Here is a 22,650-nt window from a genome sequence, read left to right on the forward strand (position 1 = left end):
TGTTAACTTGCACCTATATAAGTTAGCCCCTTGTAATTAATTCAAATTGCAGCTTTGCCTGAAATTACAGAAGGTCTTTTTTCTGCCAAATACTTGAGACCAATACATAGCTCACTAAAACAACTGCTCATCTTGCTGCACATTAACTCATTCATTTCATGCGCAAAGTTATAAGTTTCAATTTGTTGTGTGTTGGACAGTAATTATAGAAGCTGATTGTTGCTGTGAGTGTGAATGTAAATACTGTATAGGAGGAAACCTAAACTGCACCCCTGTCTGGGGACCCTCTGCACAAATATGGCTTATTAAGTCCATCCAAAAGATGCCTGTGAGGCATCAGTTACTAGGAGCAACAAGTCTGTCAACCAAATAGCCAATACCACTTCACTTACATAGGAATGTACGAATGGACAGAGGAGCAGGTCGTTGGCTCCTCAACCCTGCTTTACCATTCAATAAGATGGAATGATCTGGTTGTGGCCTGAACTCTATTCTAGTGCTTAACCCCATACTCTTTGACTTCCTTGTTTGTAAAACAAAATCTATCAAATTCTGTCTTAAAAATATTCAATGACAATGTCTCTAACACTGTACTCTCTGGGAAGACAATTCCACAAACCCTTGACTATCACAAAAAAAAACTTCCCTCTAAAATGGGAGACCCCTTTATTTTTACCAAGTACTTGTCTTTGCCACAAGGAGATACATGCTTTCATTATCCACTTTATCGAGTCCTCTCAGGATCTCAAATTTCAATGTCAGCTCTCATTCTTCCAAATTCCAGTGGATACGGGCTCTATGTATCCAATGTTTCCATGTCCCAGCAATCAGCTGAGTACCAACTCTGAACTGTTTGTAATACCATTATGTAAGACCACCAAAACTGTATGCTGTACTTTTGATGTGATTTCATCAATAACCTATATAACTGTAGCAAAACTCCCCTACTTTTATATTCCATTCCTCTTGAAATAAATGACACATTACATTTGTTTTCCTAATCATTTATTGTACCCATACACTAACGTTTAGGGATGTTTGTGTCAGAATACCAGATCCTTCCGTACAGCAGAGTTCTGCAATCTTCCCCTACTTAAATAATATGCTTTTTTAATTCTTCCTGCCAAAGTGGATACTTTCATATTTTCTCATGTTATACTTGGCCAAATTGTTGCCAACTCACTTGACCAATTTACATCCCACACAAAATCATTATGTTGTCATCAAAGCTTATATTCCTACATATCTTTGTGTCATTAGCAAATTTAGCAACAAGATACATTTGGTCCTGTCATCCAAGTTATGTATAAATAAGTTGTTAGGAATTGATGCTCCTCTCTCATACATCTTGCCATCCTGACATTTCCTGTTAGCTAACCAATCGTCTACCCATGCTAATGTCATCCCCTACAGCATAAGCTCTTATTTTGTCTTGTGTAGCAATAACATTTGCCATACTAATAGCTTCATTTGTTTAAATGGCTTTGGAATCAATGTTAAACCTCCCACTTTTTGAAGTCGGAATCCTACTTCCTCAGCACCAACAGTTCTACACCAACACTAACACAGAGATCATAAAGAACATGTGGTTTACGGCGGGATTAAAACACTGCACTACTTTATTGTGTGAAGTGGAAAGAGCATCAAACATGAAGTTATACAGTGCAGTTTGCTTCACACCAGCCAAGACTGTTCTACATACACTATGGTATAATAGTGTCATTGTCTTATCCCTTATAAGGGTGAACTGATCCATTTAAGTTGCAGTTGTGGTGCTTTTCAATTTAACATAATATCTGGCAGTTAACACACGCAATACAGTCTTTGGTACTGAATTGATTATCTCTTTTACGCCCTTAAACATTAAACCCAGCCAACTTACAGATTTAATTGTACTAAATGCTAAAATGTAGCCTCCACTGGACTCAGTTACTTCTTTATTATTGTAAGTATAAAAAAAGGCTTCTCTAAATAAATTAGCAGAGTTTTGTTTTCTATAATAGTACAACATTTTTTTATATTCTGACTACTGTGCAGTATACAATGTGTCTCAGATAAATATATAAAAACATTTGAGAAATCAATTCAGTCAGAAAACAGAAAGCATTAGAGATACACAACAGATCAGTGAAGTATCTTCCAGATGTTGAGGTTGTGGTTGGAATCGAACAACAACAATTTGCACTCGTAGAAAGTCATTAAAGTGGTAGAAGGTCCAAAGTTGGTTCACAGAAGAATAACCAAACAAATTTTATGCCAAGCCAAGTAAACAGGTAGGGGTATTAAGATTGGTGGCAATCAGAGAGGTAGGTATTAAGAAATGTCTTAAATAGAAGGACAGAGACAGAAGGTCTGGGGAAAGAGCTTGGGACCTTGGCGTCTGAAGGCACAGCCACCCATCAAAATGAAACACCTTCACAAGACCCTGCTCTCTTGGCCTCCTGATTTTTAAGTTCCAAGAAAGGTCCATTAGAGGGTTAATCTTTACAGGTACAATTTCAGCATTTTTCAGTTTCATTTCTTTTTAAAAAAAAACTTTCTTTGCATCATCAGCAAGATGCTAATGTCTACCTCAAGAAAGTTGCCACTGCAGTCTGCATGTCCCGTAGCATGCACAGCATTGGCTCGTAAACTCCCGACGGTCCTTGCAGCTGAAGCCAGTTTCCCAGCTTGCTCACACACTCTAACACCTCGTTATTGGTGATGACAGGGGCTATGCTTCGTGACCTTCTGTCAACCTCACGCTCTTGCACTTTGATCTCCAGGCGGGGCCTCTTGGTTGTCACACAACTGTCCTCAGATTTGGGCTGCAAGCCAGGAGGCTCCTCCTGTTTTGCTGGGAGCAAGTGAGGACAGAAATTAGCCGAGTCAAGGTCGCCCCCGGGGATTCTGGGACCCAGACAGATTGCATGCTTTTTCAACTTGTCTCCATGGTGTGAGTCAGCACAGGGAGTCTGCTCCATGCCCCCATAGGCCCGATACAGCATTTGGATTGCATCGAGCAAGGTCACATTGTGGCCAATATCAGTGACTCTGGCCTCGGCTTCAGGTCTCTCAGGAGTCAGCCCATTTGCTACAGAGCCATCACAATCGTGCCGCTCGTTGGAGTCCTTCTTAAAGACAATGTTGTTCCGAGCTTTCCATCGCGAGAGCCATCCATCAGTTGGCTCAAAGTCATTGTGATGTAGCTCCTCCGCAAACTCCTTGGCCTTTGTCTTTAGCATGGGGCCAGAGATGCGGACTCCTTCAGCCACAGCATGCTGGAACCACAAGAGAAGAGCGTCCTCCACCTCAATATCCTTCCCCTTCCTCTTCCTCTTGCGATTGGGATTGGCGTTCTGTCGCCATTCTTCCAGGATCCTCTCCCTGTTCTGGCTGATGCGTCCCACCTGGCTCTTGGAGATGTTGAACATCTTGGCCACCGAGGCGTAGGAGACTTTTGGGCCTTGCAGAGCCATGACAACCTTCACCTTCTCAGCAAGCGGCAGATCCGTGCGCTTGTGATTCGTCGGCATCATGGGCAAGGTTCCAATTCCTCCCAGGAGGATAAATGGTCTGCCACAAAAAGAAGCAGCAATGAGATTTTGTACAGTGAATGAGTACCTGGATAATGACAAAAACAGTAAGGACCAAATTACACAAACAAGAACGGATTTTGGATACATTGCAAGAAACAATTGGCATGAGGCAAACTAACAGCATGGAGGGGTGTAGTGATAATTACACCAGACTCATTGTCCAAAAACCCAGGCTAATGTGTTCTGAGGACACGTTGACATTTAAGTTCAGTAAAATCTGGAATTAAAAATTGGTCTGATAGCGGCCATTGTTGATTGTTATAAACATCCCATCTGGCTCACTAAAGAAGAAAATCTGCCATCCTTACCCTACATATGACTCCAAACCCACAGCCAATGTGCTTGACTCTTAATTGCCCATGAGGTTTCCTGTCTTACCAGTCGCTTACTGTCTCAGACTCTGGTATACCAAGCTGCTATGTTATAAAGTACCGGCTTCAGCAAGGAATCAATGGACTAAAAATACAGAGAAAATTGCTGAAAATACCTAGCAGGTCAGGGCATCTATGAAGAGAAAAACAGGGTTAACCTTTCAAGTCATGGCCTTTCATGACGACCTGCTGAATATTTCCAGGAATTTTCATTTCAGTTGTGCAGCATCTACTGGATTCTGCTTTTCATTCAATGGACCACCAATGGTTCAGCCAGACTACCATTTGCTCCAATCTATATCAGAAGCCAAACTGGCAAGCGAAGACTCACAAAACAAGTAACAACAACCAAAGAGTACAGAAAAGTTAAAACAGGAAGTCTTGATTAGCTGGCACGGAAGTGTTTTAAAGGATTAGGATAAAAATAATCCAACGTTTTCTGCGATCCTGGGAATGAATGAGTAAGAGTAGTTGCCAGTGTAAATTCTATACCCATTGCGTTTACTATATCCAGGAAGAGAGCACTTAGTGGGCTTTCACTTGAGCACAAAAGAAAATAATAAGGAAACAATAATAAAAACAAAGCAGTGGAGAAACTCAGCAGGAATGGAACGAGTATCTGCAGTGGTTTGCTTTTAATAAGAAAATGGAGGTGTATGCCTGTAAATGTTTCACTCTTCAAATAAATATAAGAGTAAGTAAACAGTACCTCCAATATCATCCATCACCAATTAGTTTTTAGAATAAAACGGTCAGAACACTAAGCTGAATTATGGGCAGTGAGAATCAGACAGAAGCAAGATCATGTGAAGTTGCTGATTGCAATCAAAAATGAACAAAGAATTCAAGTTCAAAGGAGATCTGAACATCATTGCATTGATCAGGGACAGGACAGGAAGGAAAGGAACACAGAGATGGGAAGCTGCAGTTGAGAGAAAAATAACATATCAAATTCACAGAATCTCAGCGTAGAAACAGGTATTTGGCCTAACAGGTGAAACTGGCTCATGCCATCATCATCGCACTCTATAGATAACAAAGTTCCTTCATCTTGTATTCTGTTCAGGAATGCAGGAGAAACTTTAGAAGATCAGAGATTAGGACTCAAGCCTTAAACAGCATGGGCTTTGTTGAGCTAAAAGGTGTCAAGCAGAAAGGATTTGGTTTATTTTACAAAAAAAAGAGGAAAGTGAGCTCCATACTTTAGCAACAGACAAGATAGTATGGCCAACAGTGAGAACTCAGGACAGTGCCTCAAAGGGAAGGGGAACTGTGGGCTTGCGGCAGATATTGAAAGACTTCATCTTTTAAATATGGGAAGAAACAAAATTATGAAGTGATTGACTAATTACAATATAGTGAGTCAGCCATCAGACTGAGAGGGATGGAAAATACAAAATTTTAGCAATTGCTTATCTCCCCACCTATTTTACTTTTTACATGACAGCAGTAAAGCAAGTGCAATTGAATTGTAGCATTTACCTGGAGTCCTTTTCATTCTCTGTACTCAGCCTGTTTGTGTCCTGTGTTTTCTCACTCATCCACCGTGTGATTAGCTCACGGTTCTCATCAGCCATCTTCTGCAGTCGTTCTTCAAGGGTGCTGAATGTGATGTGGAGAGTGTTGTATTCATTTTTCAGTACGTGATTGGCTCGCTCCAAGTCCTGCAGGTTAGTCCGCAGCTCCTGGCATTCCACCTCCAGCCTCTTAATCCGTTTGTGGTACTCCACCATTCTGAAACACAGCAGGATGCAAAGTGCAGGTTTACTTGGGTAATTTACACAGATTGCATGTGTTCAGCAGGTGGATATGTCTCATAATTACATTGTACGACAGGGAGGCTATAAAAATGGGGTAAAGATACAGAATATCTCTGAGAGTGAGAGTGGATTTATCTGTGATGGCCATTACTGTCCCAGAGCTCACAATCACAACATTTCACCACATGACCCCACTTGGGGTCCTGATCTCCACCTTAGGAAGACCTGGCTGAAAGAAACTTAACAACACATCCGATTTCAGGAGTAAGAGAAAATACAGGTGCAGGGAAACAGTAAGAACAAGGTTCACCCATTTGAATGCAAGACCACAAGGTGTTAAAGACAGTTATCTCCTTTGATTTGAAGCTATGTTTCTAGCATACACTACATATTCCAACTTTCCTCTAGCCCTTTAATACATGAGCCTCCAAATATCCTCATTTATAAAATCCAATCTGCCATTGTTGGTCTGAGTGATTCTAACTGAATATATCAAAACAAAAATCAGAAACAATCCAATCTGTGAAAAAAGCAGAGAGCTTCTGCCATTGAAGGATTTCAAATGAAGGCACGTAATTATAAGATTAAATGCGAAAGATTTACAGCAGAGTCAAGGACACGGTTTAAAAATGAATCATGGGTTGCAGGATTGCACTATCATAGAGAGAGATATTCTCTTTCAGTTCAATGCAAAAATCCGCTCAATTGCAGGCAGATGGGCATCTAAATATCCTCTCTCCAAATCTAAAATGAGTCTGACTCTAATTTGCCCACTAACGATCCACTGGTCTTGGTCCACATAGGTACCAACAACATAGATAAAACTAGGCCAGAGGTTCTGCTAAGGGAGTATGAACAGTTCGGAGTTAAATTCAAAAGCAGAACCAAAAACGTAATAATCTCTGGATTACTACCTGAGCCATAAGCTAATTGGCACAGGACCAATAAGGTTAAGGGTGGCTCAAAGATTGGGATGGGAGAAATGGGTTTGAATTCATGGGACATTGGTACCAGTACTGGGGAGGAAGGGACCTGTTCCGATGGGACGGTCTTCATCTGAACCGTGCTGAGACCAGGGTTCCAGAGAATCATATAACTAGGGCTGTAGGCAGGGCTTTAAACTAAATGGTGGTGGTAGTAAGGGGCAGTGGGGACAGCTCAGTTCTAAGGGAAATTAGAAAACCTGAATTAAAGGAGGTAAGAGTGCAGAACTCAGGAGAGGTTATTAAAATCTCCAGGCCAGAGTGTATGGGAAGGGTTAGCAACCAAACTTCAAGCACACTGGACAAACAAACAATAATGAGAAAAGGGAACGTTAATACAGGACTGAAGGTGTTATACCTGAATGCACGCAGTATTAGGAATAAGGTAAATGAACTTGTGGCATAGATTGAAATTGGCAGTCATGATGTGGTGGGCTTCATGGAGATGTGCAAGGGGATCAGAACAGGGAGCTGAGTATTCAAGGATGTACATCCTATCGAAAAGATAGGCAGGTGGGAAGAGGGGGTGGGGTTGCCTTATTAGTAAGAACTGAAATTAAATCAATTGTAAGAAATGAAGTAGAGTCAAATAGTGCAGATTCTGTGTGGGTAGAATTGAGGAACTGCAAAAGGTAAAAAAAAACATAGCTGGAGTTATGTACAGGCTTCCAAATAGTACTCAAGAGCTGCAGCACAATATATACCAATAGATATAAAAGATGTGTAGGAACGGTAAAGTTAAAGTTAGAGTGATCATGGGGGATTTCAATATGCAAGTGGACTGCGAAAATCAGATTGGTAGTGGATTGCAAGAAAAGGAATGTGTGGAATGTCTACAAGATGGATTTTTGGAGCAGCTTGTAGTGGAGCCCAATTAGGAACAGGCAATATTAGATATAGTGTTGTGCAATGAGGCTGACTTGATAAGGGAGCTTAAGGAGCACCTTAAGAGGCAGTGATCATAATATGATTGAATTACTCTGCAATTTGAGATAGAGAGAGAAAATTGAATCAGAGGTAATGGTATTTCAGCTGAATGAAGGTAAATACAGAGGCATGCAGGAGGAAGTGGATAGAATAGACTGGAAGAGGAGCCTAGCAGCAAAGCCATAGCAATGGTAGGAGTTTCTGGGAGTAATTCAGGAGACAGCAGAGATTCATCCCGAGGAAAAAGCAGCATGGTACAGGGAGGATGAGGCGACCATGACTGACTAGGGAAGTCAGGGATAGCATAAAAGCAAAATAGAAAGCATATAACGTGGCAAAGGACAGTGGGAAACTAGAGGATTGGGAAGTTTACAAAGACGGACAGAGAGCAACAGAAAAAAATAAGGTAGAAGGTTAAATATGAGGGCAAGCTAGCCAGTAATATAAAGGAAGACTAGGAGTTTCTTTCAATATATATATATATAGAGGGCAAAAGAGAGGCAAAAGTGAACATTGGACCAACGAAAAATGACGCTGGGGAGATTGTAGAGATAATAGGGTCCTTCTCAGGATGACAGCCGTTGACAAGTGGTGTTCCGCAAGGTTCAGTGTTGGGACCATAACTTTTCACTTTATACATTAACAATCTAGCTAAAGGAGCTGAGGGCATTCTGGCTATGTTTGCAGATGATGCAAAGATAGGTAGAGGGAGAGGTAGCATTGAGGAGGTGGGGAGGCTGCAGAAAGATTTGGACAGGTTAGGAGAGTGGGCAAAGTAATGGCAGATGGAGTACAATGTGGAAAAGAGTGAGGTCATGCACTTTAGTAGGAAGAATAGAGGCATGGACTATTTTCTAAATGGGGAAAAAATTCAGAAGTCTGAAGTGTAAAGAGACTTGGGAGTTCTCGTCCAGGATTTTCTCAAGGTAAACTTCCAGGTTGAGTCAGTAATTAGGAAAGCAAATGCAATGGTGGCATTTATTTTAAGGACTTGAATATAAAAACAGGGATGTCTTTTTGAGGCTCTGTGAGGCTCATTTGGAGTCAGACCACATTTGGAATATCATGTGCAGTTTTGGGCCCCATATCTCAGGAAGGATGTACTGGCCCTGGAGCATGCTCAGAGGACGTTCGTGTGAATGGTCCCAGGAATGAAAAGCTTAACAAATAAGGAAAGTTTGAGGATTCTGGGTTTATACTTGATGGACTTTAGAAGGATGAGGGGAATCTAATTGAAACATATAGAATAGTGAATGGCCTGGGCAGGGCAGACGTTGGGAAGATGTTTCCATTGGTAGGAAAGACTAGGACGTGAGGGCACAGCCTTCGAGTAAAGGAATGGAGATAAGGAGAAACTTCTTCAGCCAGAGAGTGGTGAGTCTATGGAATTCATTGCCACAGAAGAATGTGGAGGCCAGGTCATTGAGTATATTTAAGACTGCGATAGAGTATCAAGGGGATCAAGGGTTACAGGGAGAAAGGGGGAGAATGGGGTTGAGCAACATATCAGCCATGATTGAGTGGCGGAGCAGACTCGATGGGCTGAATGGCCTAATTTCCACTCCTATGTCTTATGGTCTAACTTACTTTGCCTCGTTGGTCAAGATTTCTCTATCTTTTTGCTGCAGTCTGCTATTGAGTTCGATCATGCTTTGTGTGAGCTGGGCAAGAGAGAAAGGAGAAAAAAAAATTAATTACAAGACCCCATACAGTACAAAACCATGGCATCTACTGTGTGCATATTTTAATTTATTTAAATAAATCCAATCAATTATACCTAACTGTTAAGGTACATTTAACTGAAGTAAATGAAGCAACAAAGCAAGAATGATGGATGGGGGTGGGAATAACGTCCACGTAAGGAGTGAATGTTTGAATCTAAAACCATGTTATGAAGAGTTGTAAGGCAAAATGTGACACATGACTTTGACTGGCAACAAAAACAGTAACAAGGAGGAATAAAATTAATGTAATTAAAAAAAACATTAAATGTATTACTTAATTGAAATGCAAACTGGGGCAACAACCTATTGTTAAAACACTTTTCCATTCTTTTGAAGTAGAATTAGGTAGTTTATCAAAAAGAGGGACATTGAAGGATCCAGGCAGCAATCAAAGCAATAGGATAACATGGCTCAAGTGCAGTCAAACACCAGAACAGACATTATGGGCTAATGAGCTCTCTCTGTACTGTAATATTACATTCTACAATGGGCTGTTTCTGTGCCCAAACTTTCTGTACAAGCCTCCCTCCACTGTTCTCTAATTAATGGCACACTTATGTTGCTGGTCCAAAGTAGCTACCACCACAAATAAATACCACAATCAGCAATCCATCTTTTTCAATGCATGGCAGCAGGGGAGGCTGCTTGGCGGACGCTAGCAAAGGAAATCTATCATCCTGACCTGGTTTGGTCTGGTCTGCTGGTGAAAAGGCAATAAATGTTGGCTTTGCTGGTCATGCACACCGCCCTTTAACAAATTTGTTTTAAAAATATGCTGACTAAGATTTCAGGAACACTCCAAATTCTAATACGTTGATTTCTTACCTGGATCTTTGTCAGTACAATGTGGATGTTTTGCCATTGTTGTACTTATGTCTCTGACACAAAATTCCTCAATGAAAGCTAAAATTAATGTGGGACAACACAAAAAGTATCTTTCAACTCAGGAGACCAGCTTTCAGTCCATCATGCCCAGGTTGGCTCTTTGTCAAAGCCATGCAATTAATCCATTCCACCATTCTTTCCCCAGAGCCCTGATTACTTTATTTTTTCAATTCCATTTTTAATGTTATCTGCTTCCTCTGTGCTTTCAGACAATATATTCCAGATCATCATAAGTCACAGCATAATAATAATTCTCATCTTCCCTCTGCCAATTTTACGAAATCTGCATCCTCTGAGCACTGACCCTCCTGCCAATTTTTTTTTTTATTTATTCTATTAAAACTCATGTTTTAACAGCTCTATTAAATTTCCATCGTAACAGCTGTGTTCTAGGGATAATAATTCCAGCTTTTCCAGTCTCAATCCCTCATCGCTAGTCCCATTCTGTTAAACCTCTGTACCCCCTCTAAGGCCATGACAGCCTTCCTAAAGTACATTTCCCACAGGTGGACAATGTTCCAGCAATCTATGAAAGTTTAATGCACTTTCTCCTGAAGACATCAAGGCAGAATTCTTATATATTATATGGACACAGCTACTCAATACCCAACCTCTCCCTCAGTGTCATGGTCTTCATCATTTTAAACTTTGTGTGGGATGGTTACAAATACACAGTTCACAAATACACTTAAGACGTGACCTCACCTCGGGAGCTTGTCTCTCGGTGTCATCACACACACGGGGGCCCAGTGGTTAGCACTGCTGCCTCACAGCGCCAGAGATCCGGGTTCAATTCCCACCTCGGGTAACTGTGTGTGTGGAGTTTGCACATTCTCCCCGTGTCTGCGTGGGTTTCCTCCGGGTACTCCGGTTTCCTCCCACAGTCTAAAGTTGTGCAGGTCAGGTGAATTGGCCATGCTAAGTTGCCTGTAGTGTTAGGTGAAGGGGTAAATGTAGAGGAATGGGTCTGGGTGGGTTGCTCTTCGGAGGGTCGGTGTGGACTTGTTGGGCCGAAGGGCCTGTTTCCACACTGTAAGTAATCTAATCTAATTTAATAAACACTGAGGTTGCAGAAACTCATTATAAATAGGGATTTGATGCAAATATCAGAAGCAGAAGAACAGTAGGTCAAAGGTAGAGATGATTCCTGAACCAGGAACAGCAAATGATCATAACAGGCACTGAAATTGACCTTGCTGGCCTAGGATAACGGAGGGACTTTCTGCTGATAAGCGACTGTCAAATTACAGAACATCAGAGCTTCAAGGGAGATGAAGAACCACAGTTAAAGCTGTAGAAATAAGGAGCCTGGGTCTGCACAGCTTTAGTCATGACCTTCCAATCTATTGGAGAAAAGATTCAGGTATTCAATCGGACCAAACAGCAAAACTGCACAGCCGAGAGCGACTGCAAAGAACCCTGACCGTTGGGGTTGATACCTACATCTCCGCGATTTTTGTGAAACTCCATCAACTCATCCTGTTGCTGAATCCAGGTCTGAGTGCCTTTTTGCAGCAGTATTTCATTCGGTGTCCCCTGCAGGGCTGGTCTAATATGTGGGAGGGATAAAAATAGACACGTTAATGGTCAGAGTGAAGGTTTTTATGTAATCAAGAACAGGTCTTAGCTACACCATGCTTATAAACTAGCAAAGGAAGACTTAATACAACGCTTTATACTACATGAGAGAATGGCTGGCAGATTGACTGATTGGGCAAGGCATTGCTATGAAGAAAGCAGTGAAGTACTACACGCTCCCAAGCTCCAGGGAAATCAAAACTGTTGAGAATGTTTGAAATTTGGCATTCTTCCATTTGTGTTGATAAATAAAAGATGCAAAGCTTTAGAAATGTGTTTCTCTTTTCAGCAACTGGGAGATTTGATATTTTGAATGACTTGAGGATTTGCCAGGATCTGGAATCCTGACAAGGTCAAAAATCTCCCTGAAAAGACAGCAAATGATGATTCCATAAGTAATTTGAAAATGGAGTAAAACAAGGATGAGAAACTTGCAGAGTAATGATAAAAAAGATGGGCACGCTAAACCAAACATGCCTACTATTTCAAATAACCAGCATGTGAATGGCAGTCAAATGGCATCTGCCTACATATGAATGAGGCACAAGTGTAGTTTCGGCCTTTCGAACACTCCAGCCTTTAATAAGTGTTGACTGTAATCACAAATTCACATTCCCACCTATAACTGATAAGTTTTCACCCCTTGCTTAACAAGAGTCCATTCATCTCTGCTTTAAAAATATTCAAAGACTCTGTTTGCAGCATCTTTTGAAGAACAACATTCTTCTGAGAGAACATCTTGTCTCATCTATTTTAAACAGATGACTATTTTTTTTTAATGACCCAGAGTTCTAGTGCTTTACTACAAGTACTACGATTCATCTACTTCTATGAATTCCTGGACTTAGATTCTCAACCACAAAAAGGCACACAGACTAATGACAGCACTAATAATATTTAAATATTATGTGCTACAGGGAAGGGAAATGGTTGTGGGTGTCTGAGAATGAACATAAAACGAGCTTGAGAGATACACAAAATATGGTATACTGGAGACTGATAAATAGGAACACAAGAGGAAAGGTTTGCGAGAGAAAGAAACATGCAAAACAATGAGAGTGAGATCACCAGAGAAGAGCTAATGAGCAAGTGAGAGGATGCCAGATAAAATTCTATTTTGCCAGTATTTATTATGACTTATCCTACATAGTTTCTCTCAAGTCCTGTAAATCTGTGACCAATCACCCTGCTTTCAGTTCTTAGTTTCATCCTACTTTATTTGCCAACAGAATTAGGAACATTAACCAAAGTTCTTTTCGAATAGTCAAAGCAAAACTACTGAGATTAGCAACTTGAGGGGGCATTTGCTCACATAGCAACAACTGCATTGCCAATATATTTCTTTCTGGTGTTTGTGAAACAGCCGGAGATGTTCTGATTTCATGACAGATGCTGTGAAAATAGAAATTATTGTCTTTGTCTCATTCTTCAAGATGCAATTCCAAAACTTGCCATCGCCTTCCAAACATAACTGGAGGAGCCATTCTATCATCTGCTCCGAGACAGAAAATGTCAGCAGACACTTCCATCATGGAGGAATGACGCTGGGGCTGCTTTCCCTGAACATTGAAGGCTGAGGGGTGACCTCAGAGGTTTATAAAATCATGAGGGGCATGGATAAGATAAATACACAAAGTCTTTTCCATGGGGTGGGGGAGTCCAGAACTAGAGGGCATAGGTTTAGGGTGAGAGGGGAAAGATATAAAAGGGACCTAAGGGACAGCTTTTTCACGCAGAGGGTGGTGCATGTATGGAATGGGCTGCCACAGGAAGTGGTGAAGGCTGGGGTACAATACAACATTTAAAAGGCATCTGGTTGGGTATATGAATAGGAAGGGTTTAGAAGGATATGGGCCAAGTGCTGGCAAATGGGTCTAGATTAAATCGGGATATCTGGTCGGCATGGACGAGTTGGTCCAAAGGGTCTGTTTCCGTGCTATTTCCATCAGAAATTTCTTTGAATGTACAAATTCCAGCAGGAACAGGAGCTGAGGCTAATATTTCCTAACCTTTAACTAGGAGCATTGAGACTAATTGTCATGTCTCGATTGCCACTCCAGTGGGGATCAGCACAGTAGCTTAATTTAGCATCATCTTTACCCAACAGAATCAACTGTAGAACATTCAGACACAAAATCAAACAGGAATCAATCTATATAACACTTTTAACATAAATTGTCTCAACATTCTTAGGTTTCAGCCATTTATAATCTCTATCAAGGATCTAGATGAGAGGCCAACTGTATTACGTTCAGGTTTTCTGATAAAACAAAGTTAGGTGGAAAGGTAAGCTGAGAGGAGGATACAAAGAGGCTGCCAAAAGAATATAGACAGGTTAAGGAAGTGAACAAGAACGTGGAATATAATAAAGTGTGAAATTATGCACTTACAATGGATCTTGCTAACACTGTACCTGGAGGACCGTCTACAGGTTTGATCAGCCTATCTTATCCAAAGAGGGAGTGTGCTGGAAGCTCAATGGACTGGTTCCTGGCATGAGGGGTTTGTCCCAGGAGGGGAAATTGAGTAGGTTAGAGTTAAGTTCCCTAGAATTTAGAAGAACAAGAAGTGATCCAATTGAAATATATAACATTCAGGGTAAATGCTGGGAGCACGTTTTCCCCTGACTGGAGAGTGCTAGGGAACTTAACTCTAACCTACTCAATTTCCCCTCCTGGGACAAACCCCTCATGCCAGGAACCAGTCCATTGAGCTTCCAGCACACTCCCTTGATGTCACAGTCTTAAAATAAGGCACTTGGCATTTTCTGCCGAAGAGTGTGGAGGGATTCATTAGAAGTTTGAGAAGCTTTGAAATTCTCAGCCCCAGAAGGTGCTCAGTGATTGAGTCCATTCGACAGATAGATCAAATAGATTTTTGGCATACCAAGGAATACAGACAGTGCAAGAAGGTAGAATTGAGATAGAAAATTAGCCACAATCTTACTAAATGGCAGAGCTGGCCGGAATGGCCTTTACTTGCTCCTAATTATGTACTAGAGCATAATAAAACAAAACCTGACATCAGGAAAAGGCGTTATTACATTGTATGGCCAAACCCCTGTTCAAGGCAATATGTTATAGGGAATGTTGAGTGAGAGAGTGACAGAGAGAGTGACAGAGAGAGTGACAGAGAGAGTGACAGAAGGTAGTTTAGGAATTGAATTCCAGAGCTCAGGGACTAGATAGTTGAAGGCACAGCTGCCTGTAATGGCTCAGAATAAGAAAGTTAAAATCCAGTCAAGAGCAGACCACTATTATAGCTGCCATGACGGAAATACAAGAGGAACAATGCCCAAATACATAAACTCTGAAGTGTGAGAATGCTCCCCTATCTGTAGGGGTTTCCTAAGTGGCTATTCATGGATCACATATTAAAATTTTAGATTCTTACCATCCTACCTCAAGACTCTATGGTATGAATGCATTACTATAATGATAGGGAGCCATTACAGCTTGGACACTCTTGACATACCTGATAGTCTGGAGGTCACATTTTTCAACTCGAAGTCTGTCGGTCAGAGCTGCCTGCAGATCGCATTTGTCCAGCAGCTTACCATCTACAATAAAATGTAAAACACGAGCAAAACAGTGTTAGTATGATTTCCACTGCTCTCAAGAGCATTCAAATAGCTTGCCTACTATCACCACTGGCTGACTCACCAAGTCAAGATGTGGAGGTGCCGGTGATGGACTGGGGTGGACAAAGTTAAAAATCTCACAACACCAATTTATAGTCCAACAGGTTTAATTGGAAGTACAAGCTTTCAGAGCACTTGGCTTCGTCAGCACTAGTTACCAAATGAAGGAGCAGCGCTCCGAAAGCTTGTACAGCTGCACTTACAAATAAACCTGTTGGACTATAACCTGGTGTTGTGTGATTTTTAAACTTTACTGATTCAAATCATTGATCCAAGTGACACTGCATTAAACAGCTCAGAAGCCTACATTCGATGCTTGTTCTGGAGAAGTCATTGCACAGACTCCAGCATATTTAGATTAATTAAGTTTTATTGCCACTTCTACCTGGATGCAGGAAAACAGTGAAAAGTGCAAAGATATTTCAACATGTTCTATCATGACCAACAACCCAGGAAATGATAGGTGCCCTCCCAAGGGGATACAGCTACTGCCTAAAACACAGAGAACATAAGTTGTTAAGTTCAATAGTCTGTACCCAGCTTTAGACCATATGTGGATCAAGTGTTGGAAATTCAGCTGTTATCCTCAATGCATCTAAACTATTGAGGGGTGAAGTCAGGATGAATGGGAGGGAATAGCTCCCTATCATTATCCGGTGTTGCTCCTAAAAATTGGTGGGTAACAGCATGATCAGACTCGACTGTCAGGCTCCTAGCGTTTAACAAGCTGTTGACACATATAACAGGCAGCATCAATGATAAAGAATGGATGCTTGGGCATGGTGGAGGCAGCCTGGGGCATTGTAAGACCTCCCTCATTAAGAGGCAGATTAGCAGCTTCAGGAGAAACATGATGGGGTAAGTGGAAAAAAATCAATCCAGGTCTTCCAAGGACTTTCATCTATCTAGCCTGGTATATGCCTGACTCCAGTCCCACTCAACGTCATTATATCTTGACATAAAAATTATTCAGCTCTAAAGAAGGTAGCCAATGAGAGTTACCTTCCTCATGTAGCTCACCTCCTAAGAACAAATAAATCACATTCCGTTCAGCTCCTAAATTAAAACTACTTATCACGACTGAACAGATCTAATGGGCTACACCAGCCAAACACAAGCCTAACCACTCAGACTCTAGAACCTGTTGTAGCATCTTCCTCTCCATCTACTGCTAGAGTGATTGATTATGTCTGAACGGAACTGTGGCAGATAATATTTTTACTTAGAGCCAAACAAAATAATAGCTACATGATTCCTATTACAGGATAATTTCAGGAGAAATATGAAAAGCAGGATTCGCTGATCTGGCATGCCAACAGGAGCTACTGGAGGAGCTCATCAGGTCTGGCAGCAAGAGATTTATGGGAAACAGAGTTAACACTTCAAGTCCAATGTGATTCTTCTTTGGATTTGTTTCCAAACACGACATGAAAACATTAACTGTTTCACTCTCTATAGATGCTGTAGAACTGCTAAGTTTCTCCATGACATTCTGTTAATATTTCAGATCTCCAGTGTCCACAGTGCTGATCTGGCACTGCCTGCAGACAGGGGCTGCTGTGTCCGGTGAAAGAAGATGGGGTAGATGGAAAATTCAGTTCAGGTCTAAAGGGTTTATCATGTTAATTCATCATGTCCAATGAAGGCAAGCATACCATATGCCTTCTTGATCACTCTATCCACCTGTGCAGCCACCGTCAGGGTACAATGGGCCTGAACTCTAGAATTAGACTTCCCAAAATGCATCACCTCACATTTGCCTGGATTGAACTCCATCTGCCACTTCTCCGCCCAACTCTCCACTCTATCTATATTCTTCTGTATTCTTTGACAGTCCCTTATGCTTTCTGCTACTCCACCAATCTTTATGTCATCTGCAAACTTACTGATCAGACCAACAGTGCCTCTTCCAGATCATTTATGTATATCACAAACAACAGTGGCCCAAGCACTGATCCCTGTGGAACACCACTGATCTTTGTGTCATCTGCAAACTTGCTGATCATACCAACAGTTCCCTCTTCCAGATCATTTATGTATATCACAAACAACAGTGGCCCAAGCACTGATCCCTGTGGTCACTTTTCTCCATTTCGAGAAACTCCCTTCAACTACTACTCTCTGTCTCCTGTTGCTCAACCAGTTCTTTATCCACCTAGCTAGAACACCCTGCGACTTCATTTTCTCCATTTGTTTACCATGGGGAACCTTAGCAAACGCCTTATTAAAATCCACGTATATGATATCTACAGCCCTTCCTCCACGTATCAAGTTGGCCACTTCCTCAAAGAACTCTATTAAGTTGGTAAGGCATGATCTACCCTGCACAATACCATGTTGCCTATCACTGATAACCCCATTAATTTCCAAATATAAATAGATTTTATCTCTCAGTACCTTTTCCAGCAACTTTCCCACAACTGATGTTAGGCTCACAGGTCTGTAGTTACCTGGAATATCCCTACTACCCTTCTTGTACAGGGGGACATCGTGAACAACCCTCCAGTCCTCCAGTACTTCACCTGTGTTTACAGATGATACAAAGATATCGATCAGGGCCCCAACTATTTCCCCTCTAGCCTCTCTCAGCAACCTGGGATAGATCCCATCTAGTCCTAGGGATTTGTCCACCGTAATATCCTTTAGCCGACCCAACACATCTTCCCTCCTTATGTCAACGTGATCCAGAGTAAACAAACTTCTATCTCTAATCTCAGCATTCATCACTTTCCGTTCCTTGGTGAACACTGATGCAAAGTAATCATTGAGAATCTCACCCATTTTCTCAGGTTGGACACACAACCTTCCTTCCTTATCCTTTAGTGAACCAACCCTTTCTCTGGTTACCCTCTTGCTTCTTATATAAGAATAAAAGGCCTTGCGATTCCCCTTAATTCTGCTCGCTAAAGTTATTTCATGACCACTTTTAGCCCACTTGATTCTTCGTTTAAGATTGGACCTACTCCCCCGATATTCCTCCAAGGCCCATTCTGTTCTTAGCTGCCTGGACCTTATGTACGCTTCCCTTTTCCTCTTGGCTAGTCACACAATTTCTCCTGTCATCCACAGTTCACGAATCTTGCCTTTCCTCTCCCTTGTGTTCAAAGGGACATGCCTATCCTGCATTATCTTCAACCTATCTTTGAAAGCCTCCCACATATCAACTGTGGACTTTCCTTCAAATAACTGTGTCCAATCCACATTTCCCAGCTCCTGCCTAATTTTTATATAATTGGCCTTGGCCCAGTTTAGTACTCGTCCCTTAGGACCACTCTCACCTTTGTCTACGAGTATTCTTAAACTTACAGAATTGTGGTCACTATTCCCAAAGAAATCCCCCACTGCAACTTCTACCACCTGGCCTGGCTCATTCCCCAACACCAGGTCCAATATGGCCCCTTCCTTTGTTGGACTATTGACATACTACTCTAGAAAACTTTCCTGGATGCTCCTTACAAATTCTGCCCCATCCAGACCTCTGACACTCAGTGTATCCCAGTCAATGTTGGGAAAATTAAAATCTCCCATCACCACCACTCTGCTGCCTCTACATCTTTGCATAATCTGTTTACCTACTTGTTCTTCTACCTCATGCTCACTGTTGGGAGGCCTGTAATACAACCCAACCAATGTAAATGCACCCTTATTTCTCAGCTCCACCCATAACACCTCACTGCCCAAGTCCTCCATCATGTTCTCCTTTAGCACAGCTGTGATATCATCCCTGACCAGCAATGCAAATCCTCCCCCACTTTCACTTCCCTCCCTGTCCTGTCTGAAGCATCTATATCCTGGAACATTTAGTTGCCAATCATGCTCTTCCTTCAACCAAGTCTCTGCGATCGTAATAATGTATTACTCCCAGGCACCAGTCCAAGCCCTAAAGTTCATCTGCCTTACCCACTAGTCTCCTTGCATCAAAGCATATGTACTTCAGGCCGCCAGTTCTTTTGCGTCCATCTGCTCTCTGCCTACTCTTCCCCTTGGTAATGTTAACTTTGTGATCCTTCCAATCACCAGTTTCCACCTCACTGTCTAGTAGTCTTCCCTCCTGATTCCCAGCCCCCTGCCACATTAGTTTAAAACCTCCCCCAAGGACAATAGTTCCAGTCTGGTTCAGGTGTAGATCGCCCAATTTGTAATAGTCCAACCTTCCCCAGAACCGGTCACCATTTCCCACAAATCTGAACCCCTCCCTCCTACACCATCCCTCATGCACGTGTTCATCCTGCCTATTCTTTCATTTCTACGCTGGCTAGCACATGGCCCTCGTAGCAATCCCGAGATCACTACCTTTGAGGTCCTCTTCTGTAACTTCTCTCCTAGCTCCCTGAATTCTGCTTTCAGGACCTCATCTTATATCATTGGTGCCTATGTGCACCACGACAACTGGCTGTTCACCCTTCCCTTTCAGAATGCTCTGCAACTGATCGGGTCAGGGATGTCACCAAGCACCTGGGAGGCAACATACCATCCAGGAGTCTCGTTTTCAGCCACAGAACCACCTATCTACTCCCCTTACAATAGAATCCCCTATGACTATGGCACCACAAGTCTTTTTCCCACCCTTCTGAACAGCACTGCCCACCATGTTGCTATGATCCCGGCAACTGCTGCCCTCCCCTGGCGAGCCATCTCCCCCAACAGTATCCAAAACAGTATACCTGTTTTGGAGGGAGATGTCTGCAGGGGACACCTGCACTGCCTTCTTACTCTTTCTCTGCCTTTTGGTCACCTATTCACTGTCTCTCTCAGCAATTCTAACCTGCAGTGTGACTAATTCACTATACATGCCATCCACAACCTCCTCAGCATTGTGGATGCTCCACTGAGTCCATCTGTAGCTCCAGAGCTGTCATACGGTCAAATAAGAGCTGCAGCTGGACACACTTCTTGCAAATATAAGAGTCAGGAATGTCAGCCACTTCTCTGAGCTCTCACATCAGGCAAGAGGCACATGCCACGGGTCTGAGGTCCCCTGCCAATCTAAGCCTTAGCTTTATATCAACTAACTAAAACCAAACAATGTACTTAAATATATGAAAGATAAGAAAGAAAAAAATAAATAAACCTTACTTTACGGAGTCCTTTTTCTTCTGATAGAGGAGGGTGGGCAGGAGGGAGATACTACATATGTAGCATCTCGGGTTTAGCCACTGCCCAAATGTATACTAAGTCCTTACCGTCCCGGCAACTTCCCTGTCTCCAACGTCACCTCTGCTCTGTCTCCTGCTGCTCCTGGACAGGAAAAAAGCCTTAGGCTTCAAAGGTAAGAATTTATACTGTTCTCTTACCTTCCCCGCAACCTCGTTGTCTCCAACGTCACCCCCATTGTCTCCCGCTGCTCCCGGACAGGAAAAAGGCCGTGGGCTTCGAAGGTAAGAATTTATACTGTTCTCTTACCTTCCCAGCAACTTCCTTGTCTCCAACATCACCCCCGTTCTGTCTCCCACTGCTTCCGGACAGGAAAAATAAATGCCATCTGTTTAGGGAATACAGCTACATTTGACCCAACAATTTATCCCATATCATTCACCTGACTTTTCAGTGACTGATCACACCTGGCTCAGCTTTTATTTGTCTGATAAATTACAAATGAAAAGTAGACTGAAAATTCAGAATACACAAGTTGTCAAACACTTAATCAAGCTGTTCAGACATCCTATGACCCATTTTCAAGACAGGTGGAACTTAAACATAGATTTTTTGGCTCAGAAGTAGTGACAGTACTGCTGTACCAAAAGACCCTGACTTACCATAATGATTTTTTTATTCTCAAATCACATTCTCGAGACATCTGAGGCAACTGGACAAACTGCAAATGTCACTTTGAAAGTTTAGCAATAATCTTGGAATTTGCAGATGTCATTTTGAAAGTTTAGTAATAATTTTAGAATTCCACATTTCCACCACATGGCACAAAAAGCAGAATGGTTTGTACAAACAAAGATCTAGAATGGTCAAACTCCACAGCCCAAAAGGAGGGGTGCAATGTTTGTTAAGGATTGGGAATGTGCTATGATGTGGAGATACCGGTGTTGAACCAGGGTGGGCAAAGTCAGAAGTCACACAACACCAGGTTATACACCAACAGGTATATTTAAAATCACAAGCTTTTTGAGCACTGCTCTTTCACCAAGTATAGTTATTTAGTGCTTTGTTGACTTTGAGGTATTTGACTGCACACTGTCAGAGGGAGGATCTGAGTGAGCAGGATGCATTGAGGTGCAGTGGGTGGTGTCGACTCCAGCAGGGAGGGAGAGTAAGAGTGCGACAGGCAGCCTGTCAACCCAGCCCGACCCAGTACCTACAGGCCCCAAACAGCGCTCCCAGCGACTGCCGCTCCAATCGCTCCCGCTCCGCCATCTTCCCCGGGGTCCTTCCACACACAGCGGCGCCGAGCTTCCCGATTGTCTGCCTGTTGAGGCGTCGGGGCAAGAATCGTACAAAAGCTAGAGACTGCAGCCCCGGGATTGAGATAGAAAAAACTGAAGAGTTGTCGCTTTTTAAAGTACCCAAATTTCCAAACAGGCGGCAGGTTGGACAACTATTTGGGCTTCGTGCCGCCATCTTTCATACAGGCGCTGTGAACTGTTGATACGCGCCAGTCTTGCCCATCCCTCTCATCCTGCATTGACCTTGAGCACCGTGTTAATGTCATCAAAAGTGAAAGTGCTGCTGAAACTCAGCAGGTCTGGCAGCATCCGTGCAGAAAAAAAGTGAAGGTTTCAAATCTAATATGACTTATTCCAGCAACTTATTTTTTTCTGCTTAGGGTCCCTGGACTCAATATTGATTTCAATAACTTTAGGGCTTGAGTTCTCTTTAGCCCAACCCCCATACACCAGGCCTTGTTATGACATACAGGTGTTTCTGGTATAATGCGATGGTTGCGTTCCTGTGCAACATCACGCCATAGAAAACCATGCTGTAGAAAATCGCTATACCTGTGCAGTAGAAAGTTTGCACTATCCAAACCGTATCTACTATTTGTCAATCATGAGATGGCTAATTTGCGTTGATGAAACATACGTTATACCAGATGTTAGAAACGAAAATCGCTTCTCAATAATCGCTCTAGACAAATTCAGGAGAACAAAGTTTTATTAACAAGTCTGCAGAGTTGGGCACCCTTGAAAAAAAAAAGGCGCGCTGAGGCTTACAAAGTCTCCCATTATATACAGTACAAGTCCCTCCCCTCCTT

At 42.3% G+C, this 22,650-nt stretch overlaps 1 protein-coding gene across 2 annotated transcripts; it reads right to left on the reverse strand.

Moving 5' to 3' along the window:
* Positions 1-1,990: 1,990 nt before the first annotated feature.
* On the reverse strand, positions 1,991-22,036 carry LOC122555765. 2 transcript variants are annotated; one of them, XM_043701882.1, is made up of 6 exons: positions 21,758-22,036; positions 15,281-15,365; positions 11,672-11,777; positions 9,207-9,280; positions 5,432-5,683; positions 1,991-3,555 (listed from the first exon to the last, which is right to left on the reverse strand). In XM_043701882.1, the coding sequence occupies exons 1-6, from the start codon at positions 22,014-22,016 to the stop codon at positions 2,568-2,570; spliced, it is 1,764 nt and encodes a 587-aa protein (XP_043557817.1). In that variant the 5' UTR covers positions 22,017-22,036; the 3' UTR covers positions 1,991-2,567. The 2 variants fall into 2 exon arrangements, with proteins under 2 accessions (XP_043557817.1, XP_043557816.1); XM_043701881.1 differs by having other exon boundaries at positions 1,991-3,603.
* Between the last annotated feature and the right edge of the window lie 614 nt (positions 22,037-22,650).

The sequence above is a fragment of the Chiloscyllium plagiosum genome, chromosome 13 (genome assembly GCF_004010195.1).
Source record: "Chiloscyllium plagiosum isolate BGI_BamShark_2017 chromosome 13, ASM401019v2, whole genome shotgun sequence".
Taxonomy (NCBI): domain Eukaryota; kingdom Metazoa; phylum Chordata; class Chondrichthyes; order Orectolobiformes; family Hemiscylliidae; genus Chiloscyllium; species Chiloscyllium plagiosum.